This window comes from Gallinula chloropus, assembly GCF_964237585.1.
Source record: "Gallinula chloropus genome assembly, chromosome: 1".
In the NCBI taxonomy this organism is placed as follows: Eukaryota; Metazoa; Chordata; class Aves; order Gruiformes; family Rallidae; genus Gallinula; species Gallinula chloropus.
Genome location: NC_140085.1, coordinates 148,661,371 through 148,683,402, shown reverse-complemented (window position 1 = coordinate 148,683,402; position 22,032 = coordinate 148,661,371). Strand labels below are relative to the sequence as shown.

The 22,032-nt window shown below is 44.0% G+C and overlaps 1 protein-coding gene across 1 annotated transcript in view; it reads right to left on the bottom strand.

Moving 5' to 3' along the window:
* Positions 1-22,032, bottom strand: part of GAS6 (growth arrest specific 6) — a gene marked incomplete at its 5' end in the record, with an annotated part of 43,960 nt that overhangs the window by 7,314 nt on the left and 14,614 nt on the right. The window contains 8 exons of the mRNA XM_084266604.1: positions 1,368-1,532; positions 8,527-8,716; positions 9,117-9,235; positions 9,960-10,081; positions 11,278-11,403; positions 13,018-13,137; positions 14,641-14,763; positions 21,279-21,341. Coding sequence (XP_084122730.1) covers positions 1,368-1,532; positions 8,527-8,716; positions 9,117-9,235; positions 9,960-10,081; positions 11,278-11,403; positions 13,018-13,137; positions 14,641-14,763; positions 21,279-21,341 — 1,028 coding nt within the window. The remainder of the gene's footprint in view (positions 1-1,367; positions 1,533-8,526; positions 8,717-9,116; positions 9,236-9,959; positions 10,082-11,277; positions 11,404-13,017; positions 13,138-14,640; positions 14,764-21,278; positions 21,342-22,032) is intronic.

Sequence of the window (22,032 nt, the reverse complement as noted above, 5' to 3'; positions counted from 1 at the left end):
ATGCAAACCAACTGATGGGGATCCCAATGCTGCAACCCCAAGCAAGCAAGTGGTCAGTATTCTCCAGAAAACTCCCCTGAGCTCAGCTTGACACTAGGCACAGAAAGGGAATTAGCTAAGGCAGGTGCTGATTTGGTTGTAGTGGTTGTGTTAGCTCATCTACATGCTGCACATCATTAATGCAATTTTCTTCTAAAGCTCTGCAACTCCCCTAGCTCTGCTGGAGGCTAACTTGAAGTTAAAATAATCCCCAGTCCTTTCTGTCACTGCAGACAGCCTTCACAACACATGAGATGTTGGACCTGGTCGTGATCTAAGTCACTGGGCTCTGCCTTAAGGGAGGGGTGCCTGAGACACCAGATGGGCACACCACTCCCCCAACACCTTAGTCCTTCCAGCTTACAGCTATGCCATCCCATACCAACTGTCAGCATTAGAACATGAGACCATATGTAAAGAGCAGGCTCCTTGCAAGCTGTCTAAACCAGCACCATTGCCCCCAATTAACTGAGGCAGAAAGAGAATTAAGTGTCTGAGCCAGGATAAAAACCTCAGGAGTTTTTGGCTCTCAATCCTATATCCAGCCCACACCCCAAGCTTAAGTTTCAGACAAGCAGTGGCCCTGAATGACTTCTTGTGAGGGACAGGGATCTTCCTCAGCTGCCCCACTCCCAGTCAGAGCCACAAGCCTGTCACCTCATTTAGAAATGAAGAGACGCCAATTTGGGTTTCAAGGTGCCAACTCTGTGTGCTGTAGACATTCCGAACAGCCTGAGCTATTTCAGACACACATCCAGTCTCACCCAAAGAGTGCCCTAACCTTCATTCCTATGCCCTATCTACTTGAATTAGGAGGAAATAAAGAAAAATTAGTTTCTGTTCTTCCTTCAATCTTGTGGAAGGGAACAGAAGCCAGCAGCAAAACAGTGACACAATATACATGAAGCACAAACTTCGGTCGCAACACAAAAAGTGTCCCCAGCGCTGTTTCCAGACCTTGTAGGCACAACAGTTCCCTTATACATCAGTGTGTAGGCTGACCCTTCAGAGCCACTCATGATCTCCAAGCCAGTCTGACCACTATTAATTGCAGTGTGCTCCAGTTTTGCTGTGTCCTAGCTCTGCAGGCCAAGGGTGGAATACATCTCACCCAAATCTTTCAAACAAAAAATCAGGTGTCTCACCTTTGCTACTGCCTTAGGCTCCCTCTGTAGTCAGTGGAGACAAAGCTGTGTCCAGAAGGTGTTAATTCCACCTGTTGCAGGGCAAGCTGAACTGCTCTCAGGAGGGACATACAATACCCCAAAAGGAGATGAAATCAAGCCTTTCAGGCATGTAAAACATCATAAGGATGCTGCTATACTTACCGGTAGAATAAGGTCCTTTGTTTTGAAAGGAATGCCTCCTACTGTCAAGTTCAGCTGATAAAGTCCTTTGTCTAGAGTAAACAGATCCCCTGAGACAGCTATTTTCATAACTGCATCCCTGTTGACCTTTATAACCAAATTTCTTTCAAGTTCTTCAACAGAGATCTGGAAAAGTAAAATTGCAAATAGAATAATTCAGTACAAAAAAAAAAAAAAAAAACAAAAAAAAAAAAAAACAAGCCTTAATAACTGCAGCCTCAACTAAAGGACAGACACCGCCAACAAAATCCCCAAGATCACAGATTCACACAGAACTGTAGGGGTTGGAAGGGACCTCCAGAGATCATCGGGTCCAACCCCCTGTCAGAGCAGGTTCCCTAGGACAGGTCGCACAGGGAGGCGTCCAGACAGGTCTTGAATATCTCCAGGGAAGGAGACTCCACAACCCCCCTGGGCAGCCTGTCCTAGGGCTCTGTCACCCTCACTGTGTAAAAGTTCTTCTGCATACTGTTGTGGAGCTTCCTGTGCTCCAACTTGAGGCTATTGTCCCTTGTTCTGTCCCCACAGACCACTGAAAAGAGGTTTCCCTTTGTCTCCCAAATGGAGATGGAGAAACATTTTCTGTCCCCAAGCCTCTTTGTCTACCTTTTACATTACATTCTTCTTGATATGCAAATCTTTACTCTACAAAAGCAACCCAGGGTTGCCCTAATGACAAAGACAGCCCAGCTACTTCAAAACAGCTACACAAAAGCATGAGTGGATTAGCTACATGAAATTTATAGGTTGCCCTATGCAAAATGTAAATGCAATAATGAGTTATTAATGAGAAACTTCCTATTGTAATTGCATGTGAAAGGAAAAGCTGGAAAGACATATCAGAAGATAGCATTTGTTGGAGCTGTGAAAGATAAAGAAGCCTTCCAGCCACACTAAGTCTAGTCTTTGAATACTGACCCATGAAAAAATCACAGAAGATGCCATACTTCAGAAGCTAATAAAAATGTGTAATAGGTAATAATTTTTCTCTCAAATGGTCCCTGCATGTTTTACTTCTGTATGTCTGAAGACCTACTTCTAGGAAGATTTCATAATTTTAATTTTGACCAGACTACACAAAGAAGCACCATAAAGCAGCCAGCTTTGTGGAGGAAGAGGAGAAGGCAAACACAATGCTGACACATGGCAGCGTGGATTCTGCACCTTGGGACCTGGGTCCTGCTACCAATGGGACACTCTGTGGCTGTAATGGAAGACAACCCCTTTCTTCCCACAGAGAAGAAAGGCTCTCACCTCTGCTATATCAGCATCTTCAACACAATACTCCCTCCCACTCATGACAGACACTCCACCTACTGACTCAATCCGTATAGATGGTGTTCCCAGGGACACTCAAATGCTGTCTCCATCAGTGAGTTGGTGTATAGAACCAAATATCTATTTCAGTGGCTGTTTGGACTTGTTCTTCCCTCTCTCTGCTGATGGGCCAGGTCATGGTTATCTTTCTCTTTGCGTTTCAGGAGCAGCTGCTGATTGTTCCCACCAGCCATGCTGATCTCTCAGTCTTTGGTTAATGGAAAGGATGAGAGGGCTGAGCAGGATTGGTGGCAGGGTTGGATGGAAATGGTTGCAATCCTTGGATTGCAGTCTTCAGTAATGAAGATTAAGAGAATTTGATAGTTGAAAAGATTATTCAGAGAATATTTTTTTTTCCTTCTGTGGATTCCAGTCCTGTCTAATTTATATTGCTGAATCAGCTTACACCTGGTGTGTTCCCTGCGCTGTATCCTTCAAGATATGACTTTACTTGTCTGAAGCCTGCTTGTTTAAAGTGGCACCTACACCTCCCCACTGCGTTCCAGAGAGACACACAAGCCAGTCTCAGACAGGCTTTTTTGGGCATTGGCAGGTTGCAAAGTCCATGCAGTGGGTGTGAACATAAGCCCACATGTCCTGGCAGCCACAGCCCAACTGGCTTAGGGACACTGGCTATCCAACTAAAACTCACTCAGACACCTCTGCTTGTCATGACAGTCACCACTGCCCTAAGGCACTGGGGTACAGAGTGCCACAAGGAGCTGGCACAGACCATCTCCCTGCTCCTAGCACAGATTGTGGGCAGCCATGGAGCAAACTGGAATGGGAAAAGCTGGCTGCAGCAACGCCCCTACCTGTGCGTCCTCAGTGAAGAAATTCTGCCTCTCACAGACCCACCAAAATTCAGGGCCTTCTAAGACAGTATTAGACTGCATAGTAAATAATAGCATGCACATTTTTAAAAATTAGTTTAGGAGTCCTTATCTCATTCTGTTCATTAATATAAACAAATCAATGGAAACTTCCATAGGAGAAGGAGTTAATCCCTGTAGAAGCTCTTAACGAATTCTACTTTAGGAAATGACATTCTGCCTACATCACTGCCCTCTGGCAGTTTCATTGGCAGTCCCTTTTATTTAAAGCTTTGTTGCTGGTGCACCACCATCACCTACAAAAGAAGGGGAAGCATCCAGGTAGTTAGCAGGCCCCTGTAACTCCCTCCCTACTGTTGCAAGGCCTACCTAGCTGCAACCCACCACAGTGACAGGGGGACAGTCAGGTGGGTGGCTGTCCGGGCTGAGGGTGCCCGTACAGTGAGCCCCAAGGGCAGTCAGCTTTGGATTCATGCTCCAGACAGCTCATAGCACACAGCTCTGCTTGCTGTTGAAGAGCAAATGAACAGCACTGGAAAGGGACGAGCCTGCAGGCAGGCACAGGGTTACAGCCAACCACAAATCTGCTTGCAATTGCTTAGCCTTCGGTTCTGACATTTAACAGCACAGGTAGGTTATTATTTTTGTTAACTGTGCCATCCTCATGCCAGGACTAAACCACACACTGAAAATAAGAATAAACAGGGACTTTTTTCAGAAACACCAAACAAACAGAAGGTGAGTGCGTTCTCTGTCGCCATCCATCCGTATATATCACATCATCCAGCTGGATGGCACGCAAATAACTATATTAGAGGTTTTTCCTGAGACTTGCTTGTTTGTGTTTTCAACGCTCGGAATGATCATTTAAAAATAGATGAGGAGGGATCAGCATCAGAGAAAACACCTAGGTAGAAATACTGGTCTCAAGTTTTGCAAATGCCTTTGCATTTGCCTAAAACATGAAACTTCTACTCAAGAGACCAAACACTTCTGGTGTTGTTTCTCATGTTTTGCTTTTAAATAGCCATTGTTTTTTTTCATCTGCTGAAAGTTAAATAGTAAAATTACTATTTTCTCACAACCCCTATAAAGTTGCCACCCGAATCCAAACTCCACTCTTCTAGGTCTCACCAAAACTAAGGGTTTGGTCCTGGGCACACTGAAGTCAGGACTAAAGCTCCCAAACTGCATTTGAGTCTGGACTGTGACCTCTGAAGGTTGTTGGGGTTGTGCTTCACGGAAAGTGAGGTTGAAAAGTATACACAAGTCTATACTTAAGTGTGTGGCTGCATGTTTTATAAAAGGAGACAGATAAAAAAGGAGTAACTCCTCCTCAACAAGATTTGCCAAATTAAAAGCCATGCTTGACAGGGGAAAAGGTAGGGAGGGGATAAAAGAGAAGAACAGATTTGTAGTTGTTTTGCTCAGCCATATGGATTAAAGGGCCTTTAGAGACCAGGGTGACACTGGATGTCAAGCAGAAAAGAACAGCGTACCTGTAGGGTGGAAGCAAGGGGTAGGAAAATAGAACAGAGAAAGGGGAAATCAACAGCACCCCAGCAATGTGAGCAGAGGTAGGTCAACCACGAAGTCAAGAGACTACAGGCTCCTTCCTCCTACTGCCATTCGTCTGTGGGTAAATCCTTCTGCCTCTGCTCACCATCAGGCACAGCATTAATGGTGTCACTTTGGGAGACAGTCACCAGAGCTGTGGCCATGGGCCAGCTCCAGGTGAGCACTGCTGTGCTGGCACCGCACGATTCTCTCTCCTCTGCTCACACCACACCATGCCTCCAGCAACTGCCAGGCCTTGCTCAGCCCACACGTAGAGCCACACTGCTGGCTGCAGGGACACCTCTGCCCCTGCTGTGGTGTGGCTCCCCTCTACCCACACCACACCGCCCACAGCTGCCTCTGCCTTGTCCCAGAAAGCCTCAGGGAACAGTTTCCATTGGATTTGTAGAGTCTCTGAAAAAAGGTGCAAAGTGGGCATTGCTGCAGCAACTCACCCAGGCAATTTCTTGATTATGATGGTGCCTGGGGACAAGAGCTGTGATGTGTCTGGCTGGCAGGACACTGACAGCTCTTGCCTAAAAATGATATTTAATTTATCATACTGCCTTCTCTCCCTACAGAAAGCAAGCACAGCTTTTGTTTACCCTGTAACTCCTGTGTGTTTGAGCACTTTTGGATTACTTGAAGAAAGAATCACAGAATGACTAGGTTGGAAAAGACCTTTAAGATCATCGAGTCCAACCGTTCCCGTCCTATGCTAAACCATATCTCTGAGTACCTCATCTACCCGTCTTTTAAACACATCCAGGGATGGTGACTCAACCCCCTCCCTGGGCAGCCTGTTCCAGGCCCTGACAACTCTTTCAGTGAAAAATATGTTTCAGGTATTTCCCTGAAAACTAAGATGGGGAAGTCTGTAATGAGTTCACAATGAGATCTACCACTGTATCTAATGCTGCTGTGTTAAATGGTTTAGTGCAGTAATGTCTGCTTTTTGTGACTCCAAAGTTACCCCACTGGCACCAGCTCTGCTTTTCACGCCTTCCATCACCATCCTCCCTCTGCAGGCAATTCCAATCACCATATTTCAAATTAGCAGAACAAATCTTACAACAAATGTAGGAAGAACTGGCTTGAGGCTATTCCTACCTGTAAAGGTACAGCATGACATGCAGTTTATCTACAGCTTTGCTGAACCTCTACATCTCTCCATTTGGGTTCTAAAATTGCTTCAGTGACAGTAAAGGAACTGAATTAAACATCACCTCATGTTACCAAATGTCACTAGTTGACAGTGAATGCACTCGAGGACTTTTTCATTCATTCATTAGAAACAAAATTTTTCCACTTTGCTTTTTCTATAACATATAACTCTGATTTTTTTTAATACCAAAAAGCTTTAAACAGAAAATTAATCACAGTTACCAGCATCTGTATTTGTGTCACATGCAAGTTAGCTGACAATTTCCCGCCCACTCCCCAAGAAATACATAAACTTAAAAGCCAAAAAATATAAATTAAGTAACAAAAAACGGGGGGTAAGACACAAGTGAGAAGATGCATATATAAATTGCTAATCTAGTGTAGATCATACTACAGGATGCTTTCCCTGATCGTGTCGCAAATAGTAACATCAATGATGCTTCCAGAATCACCAGGAGATGTTCAGAGGGAGCATCGGGAACATGAATCACAGAATCACAAGGTTGGGAAAGACCTTTAAGATCATCAAGTCCAACCATTCCCATCCTATTTTAAACCATATCCCTAAGTACCTCATCTACCCTTTTTTTGAACACATCCAGGGATGGTGACTCAACCACCTCCCCGGGCAGCCTGTTCCAGGCCCTGACAATTCTTTCAGTGAAGAACCTATACCTAACATCAAATCTGACCGTGCCCTGGCACAGCTCTGTGCCATTTCCCCTTGTCCTATCACCTGTCACCTGGCTGAAGAGACCATCGCCCATGTCTCTACAACCTCCCTTCAGGTAGTTGTAGGTGGTGATAAGATCTCCCTTCAGCCTCCTCTTCTCCAGACTAAACATCCCCAGCTCCCTCAGCAACTCCTCATAGGATTTGCCCTCCAGGCCCTTCACCAGCCTGGTTGCCCTTCTCTGGACTCGCTTGAAGACCCCAATGTCCTTTTTATGGTGAGGAGCCCAGAACTGGACACAGTACTCGAGGTGCGGCCTCACCAATGCCAAGTACAGGGGCACAATCACTTCCCTAGACCTACTGGCCACACTGTTTTTGATACAAGCCAAGATGCCATTGGCCTTCTTGGCCACCTGGGCACACTGCTGGCTCATATTCAGCCTGCAGTCAACCAATACCCCTAGGTCCTTCTCTGCCTGACAGCTCTCCAGCCAGTCTCCCCCAAGCCTGTAGTGCTGCATGGGGTTGTTATGTCCCATGTGCAGCACCCTACACTTGGCCTTGTTAAACTTCATCCCATTGGTCTCAGCCCATCGGTCCAGTCTGTTCAGATCCCTCTGAAGAGCCTCCCTACCCTCAGGCAGGTCAACACTTCCTCCCAGCTTAGTGTCATCTGCAAACTTACTGAGGGAGCATCCAATCCCTTCATCCAGGTCATTGATAAAGATGTTGAACAAGACCCGACCCAGGACTGAGCCCTGGGGGACGCCACTCGTGACCGGCCTCCAGCTGGATTTGGTTCCATTCCCCACCACCCTTTGGGCCCGGCCATCCAGCCAGTTTTTAACCCAGCTGAGGGTCCACCTGTCAAGGCCAGTGTCAGCCAGTTTCTCAGTCAGAATGTTGTGAGAAACCATGTCAAAGGCTTTACTGAAGTCCAGATAGACCACATCCACAGCCTTCCCCTTACAAGCTCCACGATGCAGTGCATTGTCTCATGAGATTGCTGGGATTGTGTTACTAGTAAGCAGAGATCCACTCAAGTTTCTAACAGACCCCAATATTTTTACAAGGGAAATGGACTGTTTTGTATTTTTAAAAAAGCCCAAGGAGGTTTTCTTTAAAAAAAAAAAGAATACTGTAGCATAGGAGATTTGTCAAGGGTCTCGGAAAAACAAACAGATGCATAAGCAAAACCAACCACACACTCCATATACCAAACAAGCCACCCTTGGAAACTTCCTTGAGAGAAAAGCTACTGAGTTCTTTCCCTCTTACTTCCCTCCAACCTGCACCCAGAAGGCATCTTCTCCAACTAGAGATGAAGTCATCTTAGCACTGTTGCATCCCAGAGGCACTGGGTTTGCTCTGGTCAGACTAGTAGTACACAAATTAGTGATGCAGTCTAGTTGAAATCTGTAGGAAAATCATCTTATGCTCACCTTAGGATGTAGAATGTACTGGCACACACTGAATGCATTGCAAAAGCATCTGCCCAGAATACACCAAGTCTAGCTGCACTCATCAGAAGGAAGCCAAGGAAGGGTAGGACCTCAGCAGTGATCTGGACTCACCGTTTGCCACATGCCATGGTTGATAAGCGGTCCGCTGCTGGTCATGCGGCCTATCCCACTGTACTTCAGCTGCAGCTCAAGCCGTCCTTTGCGCAAAGCCAAGACAACCCATGTGCTGTCTCGATGGCCTCCAGCAAAGAAAAGGATACCTTCAGGATCAAAGGTTCTAAAGTCGAACTCAGCCACAAGTCTGACCGCACAGGTGCCAAGAAATAAATTAGTTATGCAGGGTTCAAAAACCAGGGAGTACTTTCCATACAGATAGCATCAATTCTAGCAGTTACAAAGCTCTGTTAAAAATAACTAGCTTTTAACGTGCTCCTGAAAGACTTGAGCTGTGAAGATGAGTATTAAAACAGCATCAAGAGTAAAGACTACATGACAGTACTTCAGTAATTATCGTAGGAGCTCTGCAGACAAGGTTGCCTTTCTCAGTTACTGGTTTGGATAATATTTCACCTTACAGGACTCCACAGCCCAAACAAATAATGATGATCACAGGACTAATTGTTATTGTAACTTGGACTTTAATCCATTGTGTGCATTAGAGGCAGAGAGCACATTTGACTGTCATGCTAAATTGTCCTCACCTCGTCGGCTGTTTCCTCTTGAAGCGCAGCCTGATAACAGGAGTGCCACTGAACATCCTCCCCAGGTACAAGGATTTAATACTTTTTCCAACAGCAAAAGGCACACATGGCATTATGTTCTATAACCAAAACACAGTTTTGAGTGCTTATTCTCTTCACACAGCAGAAAGAGAATGAGAGGGTATGCCTTATCCTCTTTTCTCATGTAGCTGCTATACATATAGCAGGTTAGGGCACTTGAATGTTTATACTGTCAAAATACAGTTGTTTTCATTCTGAGAACATTTCCTCTTTCCTTCCCTCCTCCCTCCTACCCGCCTCGGAGGGATGTTTTCCTGTTGCAAAATGAAATCTTATCCATGAGGTGTAGCAAAATGCCTTTTACTGCACCACTGTCCCTGCAGCAAAAGATGTGCCAAGAACTTGCTGTTGGTGGGTTTCTGCAGAGGCACCCAGTGCACCTCAAACAGCTGGAGGACAAGTGTCAGGTGCAAGTGCTGGCCCATAACTTGCACCATGAATCCTGAGACCTTCACACCACCCTACCAGGTCTAGCTCAGAAAAGCTTGTGCAGCCAGAGGTAATGCACAGCCGAACAGTGGCTGGCAGGGCTATCGCTGTCACGCTTGTTTTGGAATGGGAACAGGACAGAGAAGAGAGACTCCAAATGGACTTGCTCCCCTAGAAGACGAACAGGACCCTTCTTTTCAGGAGACCTACTGCCCTCAGCAGTGTAATTCCCTCATGCTGGTCACTCAGCTCAAATGGCTTTGGTCCAGAGCTTCATCTGTTATTCTTAACTGCAAAGTAAAATAAAGGTTATGGCAATGAGGGCTAACATACCTCACACGTGTTCATGTCCTGGGAAAGCTTCACTCCCCCTCTGCCATCGCAATGACAGGTGTAACTCCCAGGCAAGTTGACACAGGTCTGCTCACAGAGCTTTTCTTCACATTCATTTATATCTACACAAAACCAGCAAAGAAGAGAGGAGATAATAGAAACTGAGTTTGTTTAAACATTAATTGTTTGGGGGGTGTTAGGGAGGGGGGAAGAAAAGTCATCAGTGCTGTTTTGTAGCACCTTTCATTTCAGCACACCCGAGTACTCTGTCAGCCAGTACTTACCCTCTGCCACATCTTTACAGGAGGGAAGAGTTACAATTAGCATCTGCACAAATCTATTTTCACAGACAGATTCCAGCTGCCCGAAGACACACAGCAAATCAGTGGGAAGGCTGGAAGCAGAGCCCAACTCCTTGGCTGCTGGTGCAGAGCCCTGGGCTTTAACTTCTAGACAAGACTTCCTCCCTTCAGGCCCCTTCTGCTACGCCTGCGCTGACTGGCTCCTGCTCTTTCAACTCAGGTTCAACTCAGGGACTGCTTGCTTCATTGCTACTCGGCAGCTGGATCCTCAACAGACAAGTAAAAGCTGAGTTTCTCATTCATTATTTTGTTTTCTTTTCTTTTTTTTTCCCCTTTCCCTTCAGCTTGTTTTTATCTGCTTCGCAAACAAATGGAGGAAAACAAATTGCAATGGCCCACAGGGATCTCTACAGGCAGAGATAAACACTTAGAGCCCTGTAGGTTTGGCTGGTGTGTGATTCAAGTCATTGCATTAACTTAGACAAAAGGCAGGGAACAATGCTAGTTCTGGAATACTTTCAAAACTTACTCTGCTGAGAAAGCTTGCAGGCAGTGTAGCCAGCAGAACTCTGCATGGTCCCAATGCATATTAAGCTCCTAGTTCAGAGTAATACCACAAGACAGGTTTTGAAAGAACAACAGCTACTGCTCTGTAACTTTTCTTGTCCTACAAAGAGAGACAGCAACACGCAGATGCTTCTGAGCTTCCACTAGATCTTGTATTTGTCATAAATTCAAGAAATCTCAGTACTCTGGCATGTACAGCTTGATTCATGTCATCAAAGATGACTGCAAACTCAACGAACTCAGTAACAACTGCAAACTCAATGAACTCCAAGATGACCGCAGACTGCAAACTCGCTCTCAACTAGGGAAAGGGGACAGAAGTCTAGAGCATAAGCAAAGTTTTATTTTAAGAAAAGAAGCTTTTCCTGAAACCTGAAATTAAATTTCTGGGCTTTTGTAGCTTTACATCATCTAATAAATGTTAACCTGATGTTAGTGCATGAGCTTACCCTGACAAGTCTTCCTTAAGTCATCGTACTTGTAGCCTGCATCACAAACACATTGGTATGAGCTTATTAAATTTTTACAGTGAGCTTCTCCACAGATGTCTGCTGATGTTGTGCATTCATCTATGTCTGCAAAACAAGCAATTAAACAACACAACTTCAGATGAGTATAATCACTACTCACACACTGGAGCAGGCTCATGGTCAAATGATCCCTTTATTATTTTAGTAACTAAAAATACAGTATCGCCAAGAATCTACCTTTAGGGTTAGCTATAAGAAGTGACTTCAGGCTTTCAAAACCAGTTTGAAGATGGTATTTCTTTCTTTAAGGTGTTAACCACTATCAGAAAAAACAATCCAAGGTGAGCCAGGACAAGAACTGTAAAATAAAATAACTCCCACAAAACAACAACAAAAAACTCCCACTCAGTTCTGTGGGCTGAAACTAGGTTAAAAAGCAGTAGTGACGAAAAGCAGTATGCTTTTTACCAAAGCACATGAGGAACCCATAGCTTGTAGGGCATCACAGTTTTCTCTGTTCTCCCTCCTCAGACAAGCGAACTACCCCTTTTCACACATTCACAAAATTAAGATGTAAATCTGGTGATCAGTAGTGGTAAAGGTGAACTGAAGTAGTTTGATTTGTCACAGAGAACAAGTCATGTTTGGGTGGTGTTGTGGGGTTTCACCACGAAGGCAGGCAATGGACTGGAACTGGAGATCCATAAAAACCGACAAGTGTTTTTCTAACGTGTTAACTAATACCCAGCAAAATCCTGGTGCTGACAAAACATTTGCAGTGTGCTGAGAGTTTAATATTTACTTTTGCTTTCTATTACCTGTTAAAACTACAACATGTTATGCTTTGTGATTTTCCCACGCACAAGGGAACTGCCCTGTGCTTCCAGGCTACATTCACAGTATTCTAGTAGATAGTACTTGGGTATTATACAAATATAATGTGACAAATGTAGTTGTGAGCCCACTCGCCATCCTCCTTGCCATGCCAACTGGCACCAGAAGTGAAATTGGCCCTTCTAAGTGGCTGCTCCTCTTAGAAAGGAATACCATCTATATATATATATGTATACACAAATATATACACACATATATATACACACACAGAGACATCCACCTAGATCTCACTTCCACCTTTAAACAGTGGAACTGCTCTTTGTCTTTTGCTGGCAGCATTAATACGTTGTTCAGATCAGGTACATAAGCTGTTTAATATGATGTTGCCTCATCCATCTCTAAGAGGTATGCAGGCAGACTTGCCTTTTTTTCCCCATCTGTATCTATCTGCATTCATTAGCTGCTGCACACATCCAAATTTAGGAAAATAAATTAAAGCAAGAAACAGACAAAAGAAAACCAAACGTCTCATATGCTGTGACACTGTGAGACTGGAAGGAATCACAACAACGCATCGGGCTGGCCCTTCCTCCTCCCGATGTCAGGACATGAGGACTGATCAGCTAAACCAATTTAGCACAGTCCAAGCCACAAACCCTCTGTGAATCACTCCTGTGTTATGATATTGGAGAGCAGCACGGTGCAACCGCTGACAGAACAAGCCCAGGCATGTAGTGCTGGCCGGAACACACCCTACAAGCCCAGCTAGAAGGGGCTACCAGCAGGTCTCTGCTGGGCTCGGGAGTAGGCCAGGGCCTCTCAGCACAGCCCAGCTCTCTGGAACACAGCCACGAGTTGCTGTGAACTGGGCCCAGCGAAGCTTACCTACACATGTCCTGCTGTCTTTAAGAGCATAACCACTGAAGCACGAGCAACGGTAGCTGCCTATCTTGTTGAGGCAGAGCTGGTTGCAGCCGCCGTTCTGCACTCTGCATTCATCAATATCTATGTCATAAGAAAGGGTTACACAGTCAGCTTTTCACCTCTGTAAACAATATCAGGAGGGTGAGAGCGGGATAGGCGTTGGGAAAGAGAAAGACCAAACAAGAAACACGATTGCAGCTGCAACACAATGGTAACAAAAAGCACAAAGGTTTCATTCAGACAATTCAAGTACATTAGCTCAAGTTCATGTAATAAATAAGAAAGGACAGAGAGGGAACTGTAACTGAGTTATCTCCTTCACAGCGCTGAGATTGCAGAAAAGTTCTTCAGTCGCTGTGGAGGTGAAGAAGGTTGCTTACCAAAGCAACCTGATTCTAACTAATGTATTTTACATCATAACTTACTTGAAAAGCATACTGTGACCTGTGAATTCAGGATGAAAGGTTTAAATAAAACAAGAACAGTATATCCTTACTACTACAGGACTCAGGAGAACACAAAGTAGTTTTAAGGTCACAGCTACTGAGCACTGTGAGTTAATAGTGCTCCACCAAAATTAGCAGAAAAAGCCCGTTAAATCTAGCAGAGCCTGGATTTCACGTTTGATGTGCCCTACCTGCTCATTGTGTCCTGCTTGTATATGGGTCTCTAGAATCAGCTGATGGGGAGAGCAGCATATTTCATGGCATTTTATAAGAAAAAGAGGGGATATGCTTCAGACTGATGAGTTGCTGAGCTCTCTGAGCCGATTGTATACTGACCAGACAGTGGTCTCAAATGGCTTAAATAAGGGGCTTGTGGGTGACCCTTACATCTCCTCACAATATTTACATCAGGAGAGGCTGTCTTGGTTGCCACAACCATGGACTGGCTGAATGTGATTTCTGGCAATTACTTAATGTGGGCAGGCAGAAAAGCAGTGGCCCTGACAGGAAGCCTTGCAGGCAGCAGGACAAAGAAACCAAAAAGTGGAGGAAAGAGAAGTTCAGGGTTTCATAAAGGAATACAGAAAGACCTCTTGGGGCCTGGAACTTCTTGCACAAATAATGTCTGCCCAAATGTTGTCTTTGGAGTTGGTGGAAACACACAGTGGGATGTAAGTGGATGTGGAATAAAGTTCCTACAAGCAAAAAGGCTTTAACAGACAGATTTCTTCAGTCAGACTCAACTGCCTGCTGAAAGTCACTGTTTCCATTGCAGGGGTGCTAGGAAAGAATTTTGGGCTCTACAGTCTGCAATCTGTTACATCAGGGTTAACAGCAACAGTTGAAGCACTTCTGCCTGAAAAGCCACTATACCTCTACTTCTGCTGCCCCTTTCAGATGGGTAGGACAGAAAGTCAGTGTAACTTCTTTGATTACCTTGCCAAGACCAAGCTGAGATCCATTAAAGACATAAAAAGTGTTGACATGACAGAGTTTGGGATTCACTGGAGGGTAAAGTCATGAGCAGCGTGTAATCCAGATGCAAATCTGCGACACTTGAACTGTGCAGTGAAGTATCAGTTACCATCTGAGAATACACCTTTGTTACAGGTATAAAAGATAACAACCCCCCCCTTACCTTTTTCACATGTTTTTCCCTGCCAGCCATGCTTGCATTGACAATAGAAGTCGCCCTTGAGATCTTCACATTTGACAGTTCCCTCTTGGTGACAAGGGTCCGGAGAACATTGGTTTGGCAAATCTGGTTTATATAAGGAATAAAACAACCAAAACAGAACAGAACAATACACTGAAGTGACTGACAACCAGGTATTTCACTCTCATTAAAAGTCAAGAAACTTAACCAGCAATGGGGAATCACTATTGGAAATACACTAGGCAACACGGGAAGCTTAGTGCTCACATGCCGAACAAGCTGTGCCAGAAATTTTGCAGAGCACATGCAGTAGAATTCATTTCATTGCAAAAGGGAGTGAGCTGCCACCCTGGTATCTGAAGGGCACCACCTGAGAGAAACAACTCAAAGTAGCTCATTTTAAAGACAGTTAATTCTACTCTCCCTAGTTTTGGAGAAAAGAGAAAGCAGGTAGCAACTAAAGCACTCAAGGAAGGACATGTACTATTTTCAATTACTTTTGGTAGCTCATCAGAGGTTCTTACCAGGGCTGAGAGATTTGTTGCTAGAAAAGGTCTATATTTGAAAGTTTTGTGAAAGCTATCCAACTTAGGCTTTCCTATTACGTAGAATAAAAAAGAAATACCGATGTGTTAACAGCATAAGAATAGCAAACCACTAATTCAGTTCACAGACAGCACAATGTTCCTCTGGGACCAACACAGTGTAAAGTCTGCCACTGATTTTCAAGCCAAGTTCCAATAGTTGGCAATGGATTTTCTCCATAGGAAAGTAGTGGGAGAGAGAAGTCACCATACTCCGGGGAGAATTTAAGGAACAAGTAGCAAACTTCATGTAAGTACTCAACAAAAGGAAGACACCTGTCCAAATTCACCTACCCACCTATTTGTAAACACCCAGGGATGGTGCTTTGCAGAGATAGCTAAAGGGAGGATGAGAGAATACCCTTGTGTCCTCAAAATATGAGTTGGTGGTTATCATGTAGTATTAACCTGTTACACTGGTGTTCTAGATCAGTGATCTTCAAAAAACATTAATGTGTTAACTGTTTCAACATCCTTAACCAGAAGGAGTAGCACAGAAGCTCATTCTGTATATTACAAAGCTGATGTAATCTGGGGGCTTTTCTGTTTACATCTCCACTGCCAGCAGTGGGGTTCAGGAGAGTCAGGGTACTTCTGCATTCCTTCTATATTTGGGTGAATTTTAGAATCATAGAATAACTTGAGTTGGAAGGGACTCATAAGGTTCATCAAGTGCAATTCCCAGCTCCACACAGGCCCAGCCAAGTCAGAGCATGGGACTGAGCACATCATCCAGATGCTTCTTGACCTCAGCCAAGCTCGGTGCTGTGACCACTTCCCTGGGGAGCCTGTGCCAGTGCCTGACCACCTTCTCAGTAAAGAACCTAATTTTAATCACAGTCCAGTCTGCCATGGATGTCACCTTCTACAGAGAACATTGGAACCTGACCAGAGCAATAACAAACCTGAATGAACCTGTCCCACTGTGCTGCTGCAAGGGAGGAGGGAGAGAAGATCAGGTTTAAAGAAGGGAGGGGTGAGGGATGGTGTTTTAAGATTTTTTTTTCCTCATTACCTTACTCTGATTTAATTGGCAATGAATTAAATTAAGCCAAATCTGTTTTTCCCATGACAGTAATTGGCCATATCTGTCCCTGTCTTTATCTCAACCCACAAGCCTTTCTTTATAACTTCTCTCCCCTGTGCAGCTGAGGAGGGGAGTGATAGAGCAGCTTGGGGGGGAACCTGGCCTCCAGCTGGCAATGATTATGCCCATTTCTTTTTGGCCATGATACAGGAACTGTGGGCACCTGCTGCAGCTAGCAGTCTTTAAAGGAAGAGCTACTATATCAACAATGCCTTCTGCAACCCTACACGGGAGAATTTACAAAAAGTGGACAGATGGGTACATTTAGAGCACCTGATCAGCAACAGCCCTCTGCAGACCAAGTCTGGTCTGTGATACCAGATTTGCAGTGCAAGAAGTGCTCAGTAGGTTCACATTAAGTGAGCAACCGCAGTAATGACTGCTTTTCATACACTGGTTCTGCTGAGACCAACATTTAGTAGGCCAACATCTAGTTCAGACACTTTGTGGAGTCTTGAAACACGACCATGTGAAACGATGGGCAGGTGGGGTGGCAGGCAGGCATGTAGGGAAAAGAATTGTTTGTACATCAGTAGCCCCATGGACTTGTCAAACTGGGAGAAGAACTTGATTAATTCCTACTTTCATCAGCATTATATTGCTTCTACCTGTATCTTCTTAACTTCCTCCGTGTGACCCTGAATGTCACCTTCATGACAGACTGCTTTGAAAGAAATCTTTAACTAATTTCTGTGAGTTTAGATGGAAGCAACTCCCTTTGGGGCCTTATAAAGCATTGAACAGCATTTTTCTGCGTGCTGACTGCCTTGGATTTGAGTCTCAGTAATCCCAGTCTGGCTGAGACTGGCAGGCACCTCTAAAGGTCATCTTGTCCAACCACTTGCCACCGACAGCCTGTTGCCCAGGACCATGTCCAGATGGCTTTTGAGTATCTCCAAGGCTGGAGATCCCAGAACCTACCTGGGCAACCGGTGCCAGTGCTGGGTCACCCTCACAGGGAAAAAGTGTTTCCTGATATTCAGATGGACCCTCCTGTGATTCAGTTTGCCCTACTGCCTCTTGGGTTTCCAGCTTGCCTTTTGGACAGCCATTAAGATTGGTGCTATATTAAGCATAAAAATAAGGCAAGAACACATGCTCAAAGGCTGGATAGCATTTGTGCTCTAGCTAGCAAGAAAAATTGGTCAGATTCTTGGGCTGCACCACACACTGAATTACCTGAAGACTGAAATTAGCTGCACAGTGTCGTGGCTTATTCAGATTACCACTACATACTAATTTCGTATCTCTTTACATTTGTCACATTGTATAATACAAAAGTTTTCACCACTTTTTGTTATTTAATCGAGCTTTGGATATTAGGACTGTCTGGTGCAAGTTCAAGCCTGTGACAAACATACCTGTTTTCTATGCACATGTATAACAAAGACTCCACTGTTCCTTCTTTAGAGGGCTAGCAGGTGCCAGAAATCAGCAGATGGTTTGCCATAGCTGTCATTAAATATAGTGGGCTGAATCAAGCAGGACAAAATAGATGAGGCAAAGAAAGGAGCTCTGTAAAGGATCACAAAGGATCACAAATCTCGACAGCTGAAAGCATTTGCATTTCAAGCTGTGATTTCATGTACTTCTACCAAAACACAGCAGTTCCATCCAGTCTCTCACTTCAGGTTCTTCTCTGTAAGCAGCACAGCTCCAACCTCTACCTAAGGCTGTGCCTTTGAGGAGATAAGCATTTATCCAGAGCCTTAGCAGCGTGTTCCCTCATGGGCATGGGAGGAGAGAGCCAGAGGGCTGACCAGGAAGGGAGTGTAACTTGGCCAAAGAAATACCAGGTTTCAGTATTTCCTACTGATGCCCAGGAGCTACTGCCTGAGAAGACTCTACAGGAAGAGCATGGTAATAACCATCCACTCACCGCAAACAAGGTCTAATTAATTATCCTTCTTCCTCACCGCTCTAGGTGTGCAGACCTGGGGCAAAGCCACAGCCAGGCCACACAAAAGAAAACACAGCTTACATGGGTTGTCTGAACATCTACCCGCTGGAATACCTCCCAGTAAATCACTTTCAGGTCAGCACACCGCTGGAGGTGGAGGAGTCAGGGAAGGAGAGGCCAGGTTAAGGGAGAGATGAGCCACCAAGGAGCAGCTCTGATCAGCATGTTTCTTTTTCTAGAGGTTGTTTACAGTAAACAGAATGGTTTAGGTACAGTAAGCCAAGTCTGCTTTTTTGAAGCAGCACAAGCTAAGCTTCCCAGACACAGCTGCAGTTTCAAAGTCACTTGCTAACCAGAAAAAGTCCGCAGGGCAATGCGTGGCTTAGCTGCTGTATCCTCACACTTCTGAGTCTTTCCCTCATGCTGGGTTCTGACGTGCCTTGCCAAGCCGTATGGAAGTGACGCTGCCCAACCCTATAGCAACACACAATAAACGGCAGGAACAACCAGGGACAATTCTATTGTATTAATGCTGTGCTGACAGCTCACTCCTTGTATCGTGAGAGTTTGAGAACCTAAGTCGCAGCCTTATACTCTCCTGGTGGCTTTGCAGCACTGTAATTCTGCCAACTTCATAGAGGGTGCTCTATGAATTTATCTGTAGATTTAAACCACTGCAAGAAAAATGGAGCTTTTCTTCCCATTCCATGACAGATTTTAGTAAAGGTATTAAAAGTCAGGAAGAGCATGACCTTCTTTCGTGCTTTGAGCTGTGTCTGATACCACATACATAGCTTTTAAAGTGCAGGCAGAGAATAGAACTACCAGTTCCATTTTGGAAGTCTGTATGGAAACAAGACTTGAGCTATGTACACTGACTACTGCTTCCAGTTTATTTCTCTGTATTGGGATTTTACTTTTTCATATTCACAAAATGGTGTGGATTAAAAATGCATTGGGAAAAGGCTAGGTTGTGAGGATAACTGAACAGCAGACACGCAGCTTTTTCTCAAAAAATTCCTGTACAGTTTTTCAACCTCTTGCAGAACTAAATCCCTAATTCCTAGCTGACCTACATTACCTGTTTGAGGAAAAAAACCCAAGATCTGCAGCCCAAAGCACAGATATCTATGCATAAGGGAAGCATCTGTCTGCAAAGCGACTGTCTTATATTCTCACTGTAGCCAGTGGAGATCTAGTCAGTACAACAAATGGAGCCCAGAGTGATTCAGCTCTCCCCAGGGCAGAGGCAGCTTGGTCAGTGGCATCCCTCTGGAACCACTGACTGCAGATTAACTCTCCACTGTGATGGGAATACTGCTCCTGTGGGCACCTATGCCACAAACACTGGCATCTACCTCTGAATCTGGAACTGAACCCTACCTGTAACTCTGATTGAAAGATCTTATGAAACTGAGAATCCTCAAATACTCCAGGAAACTGTCTAATCACTGTCACAGAATCACTGTCACAGTTGAGATGCTTACCTTATTTCCAGTATAAACTAGTCTAGTTAATCACCCTGCAGTCCTCGGGTTGCGCAATGCCTTTGTGTGCCAGATTAAAAAAGCCTTCTACTACCTTGTTTTCAGAGGAGAAAGACTCTGAAGAAACAAACTTTAAACACGTTTTGCAGGCACAGCCCCACTGAGCTACACAGCCTTTTGGCAGCCTCTGTGAAAAATTAAGAGGCACACTGGAATTGGCCAAGCACAGAGCCTGTCACTCTTCCAAGCGCGTTTTAGGCTCCTTCTCCGGTACTTCTGCTGTGAATTGACAGTGCCTAGCCAAAACTTAGCCATTTAAAAATATTTTAATGGGGGAAAATATTATCTTTTTGTTTCCAAACCACTGCATCTGCAATGGGCAAAAGTCCTAAAAAACAATTATTCGGCTTATTTTTAGGGGTTTTTTTCCAGATTTTTTTCATCACTACTCTTCAGACTTGCACTTTTGAGACACTGATGAGCTGTTTGAGACACATGTTCCCAGTTGATACCACCATTTGCTGCAGGAACTCCTACCTCTTTGCTGTGCCATGCACATGAGCAAAACATCCCACAGCCTCACATCCCGATTTGCTGGCATACCAGAGCCAACACGGGTACCCCAGGTCCAAGAATTCCTGATTCAGAGGACTCTAACATCCACAGGTGATGCTGCTGCATTGTACCAGGGCAGATCTTCATGTACCATTAACCTTGTTACTCACTTTTCAGAACAGTTTATAAACGTGAAAGCTTGACTAAATCCTGATCCTGCTTTAGTTGTGGTGGTATGAACACATGACTAATCAAGCTCTATCACAGTAAGAGCCTTAACCACATGGGTGAAAGTGGAAATAAATATACAGAGGTGTGTTTTTCTCCCCATTTGAACTGATTTTCTCCCAGAATGTATTTAGAATATTTATGCAGCTTTGTATTTTTAGCACTGCTAACCTTCAAGAGGGAACTAGAAAAGTATTACAAGAATTAATTAAATCCTGATCTCTAATGTTAGTGATGAGCAAATACCCCTTCCCCTTCTACACAGATAGCGGGTTGACTTCCAAATTGATTTTACTTTTTAAAAGGTGCAGTATTTAAACCACAGTCATGTGATGCATGAAACTGATCTTCTTAATGTAAAGAGTCCAAAACCAGCCTGGGTTGGACTCTAAGTTTTTTATAAGGTTCCTCAAAAGGGGCAAGCCAAAGTTAGTATTCAAGAAAAGAGAAAGTGAAGGCCAAGCATAGTGTACAACCTTCTGGAAAATCCTATTTCTCATCCTTCTTGCTTCTCAGATTATTCAGACCTTGGGAAACTTGTAGGAAAGAAACACCTTGCATGATAAAACATCACAGCACAGAAAGATGACAGCGAGATGGCAAGGGAAAAGGTCTTGTTTTGTGGCTCAGACAGAACAAGCGATACAGAATCTCAAGCCTCAAGAACAGAAAGGCCAGCACTAAAATACTTTAAAAAATGGAGATGGCTGAGGTGGTGTCACTCCTTCAGGTAACATGAGAGAACATTTAACTACAATATACAAAACAGAAATGCTTACTATGAACGCATGTAAGGAAATCTGGACTTCTTGTATACGGCGACCCATATTTCTGAATGCAAGCTGAAGGACAGAAAATGAAATCGTTATTGTTATGATGATGACATGGCAGCTGTTCTAAGCACGTAAAATCATACCTGCCCTGCTGATTCATTAAGCAAGGATTTGGAGGGAGGTTGCAAAATCTGTGCAATGCTACAATCCCCCAGATGCCTTAAAATTCTTAAGTTCATCAAAATTTTTTAGTTCTGATGTACAGTAGCATTATAAGCCATCTGAAGAGGATGATCACTTTACCAGATGCTACTACGATTCTAAAAGCATGTCAGTAGCTCCTCAAATTTGACCTACTAAATCTCTTAAAATATAATCTAAAAAGCACATGGAGATTTCTGAAATGGTTAGCATTTGTGATCTTAAATACTACATATTAAACACAAATAGAAAACAATATGATGCCATGATGATACAGGCAATAGGATAAGCTAGTAGATCAATCAATAAAGGCAATATTAATTTTTAAAATAAAATTAGCTAATAGCTATGTTAATTAAGAAGGGGGAAAGTAGAAGTCTTCAAATTGTTTATTAATGCTGCAAGCTACAGATATAAATGCAACATCAACATTTTAACATGCAGAAAACACATAGAGGATCTCTGTATGTAAATCTATACATAAGTAAAAACCAATATCACATTAAGAACATACAGTCTATCTTAAAAGTTAGAAATGCATGTTTACTGCAATCAGATT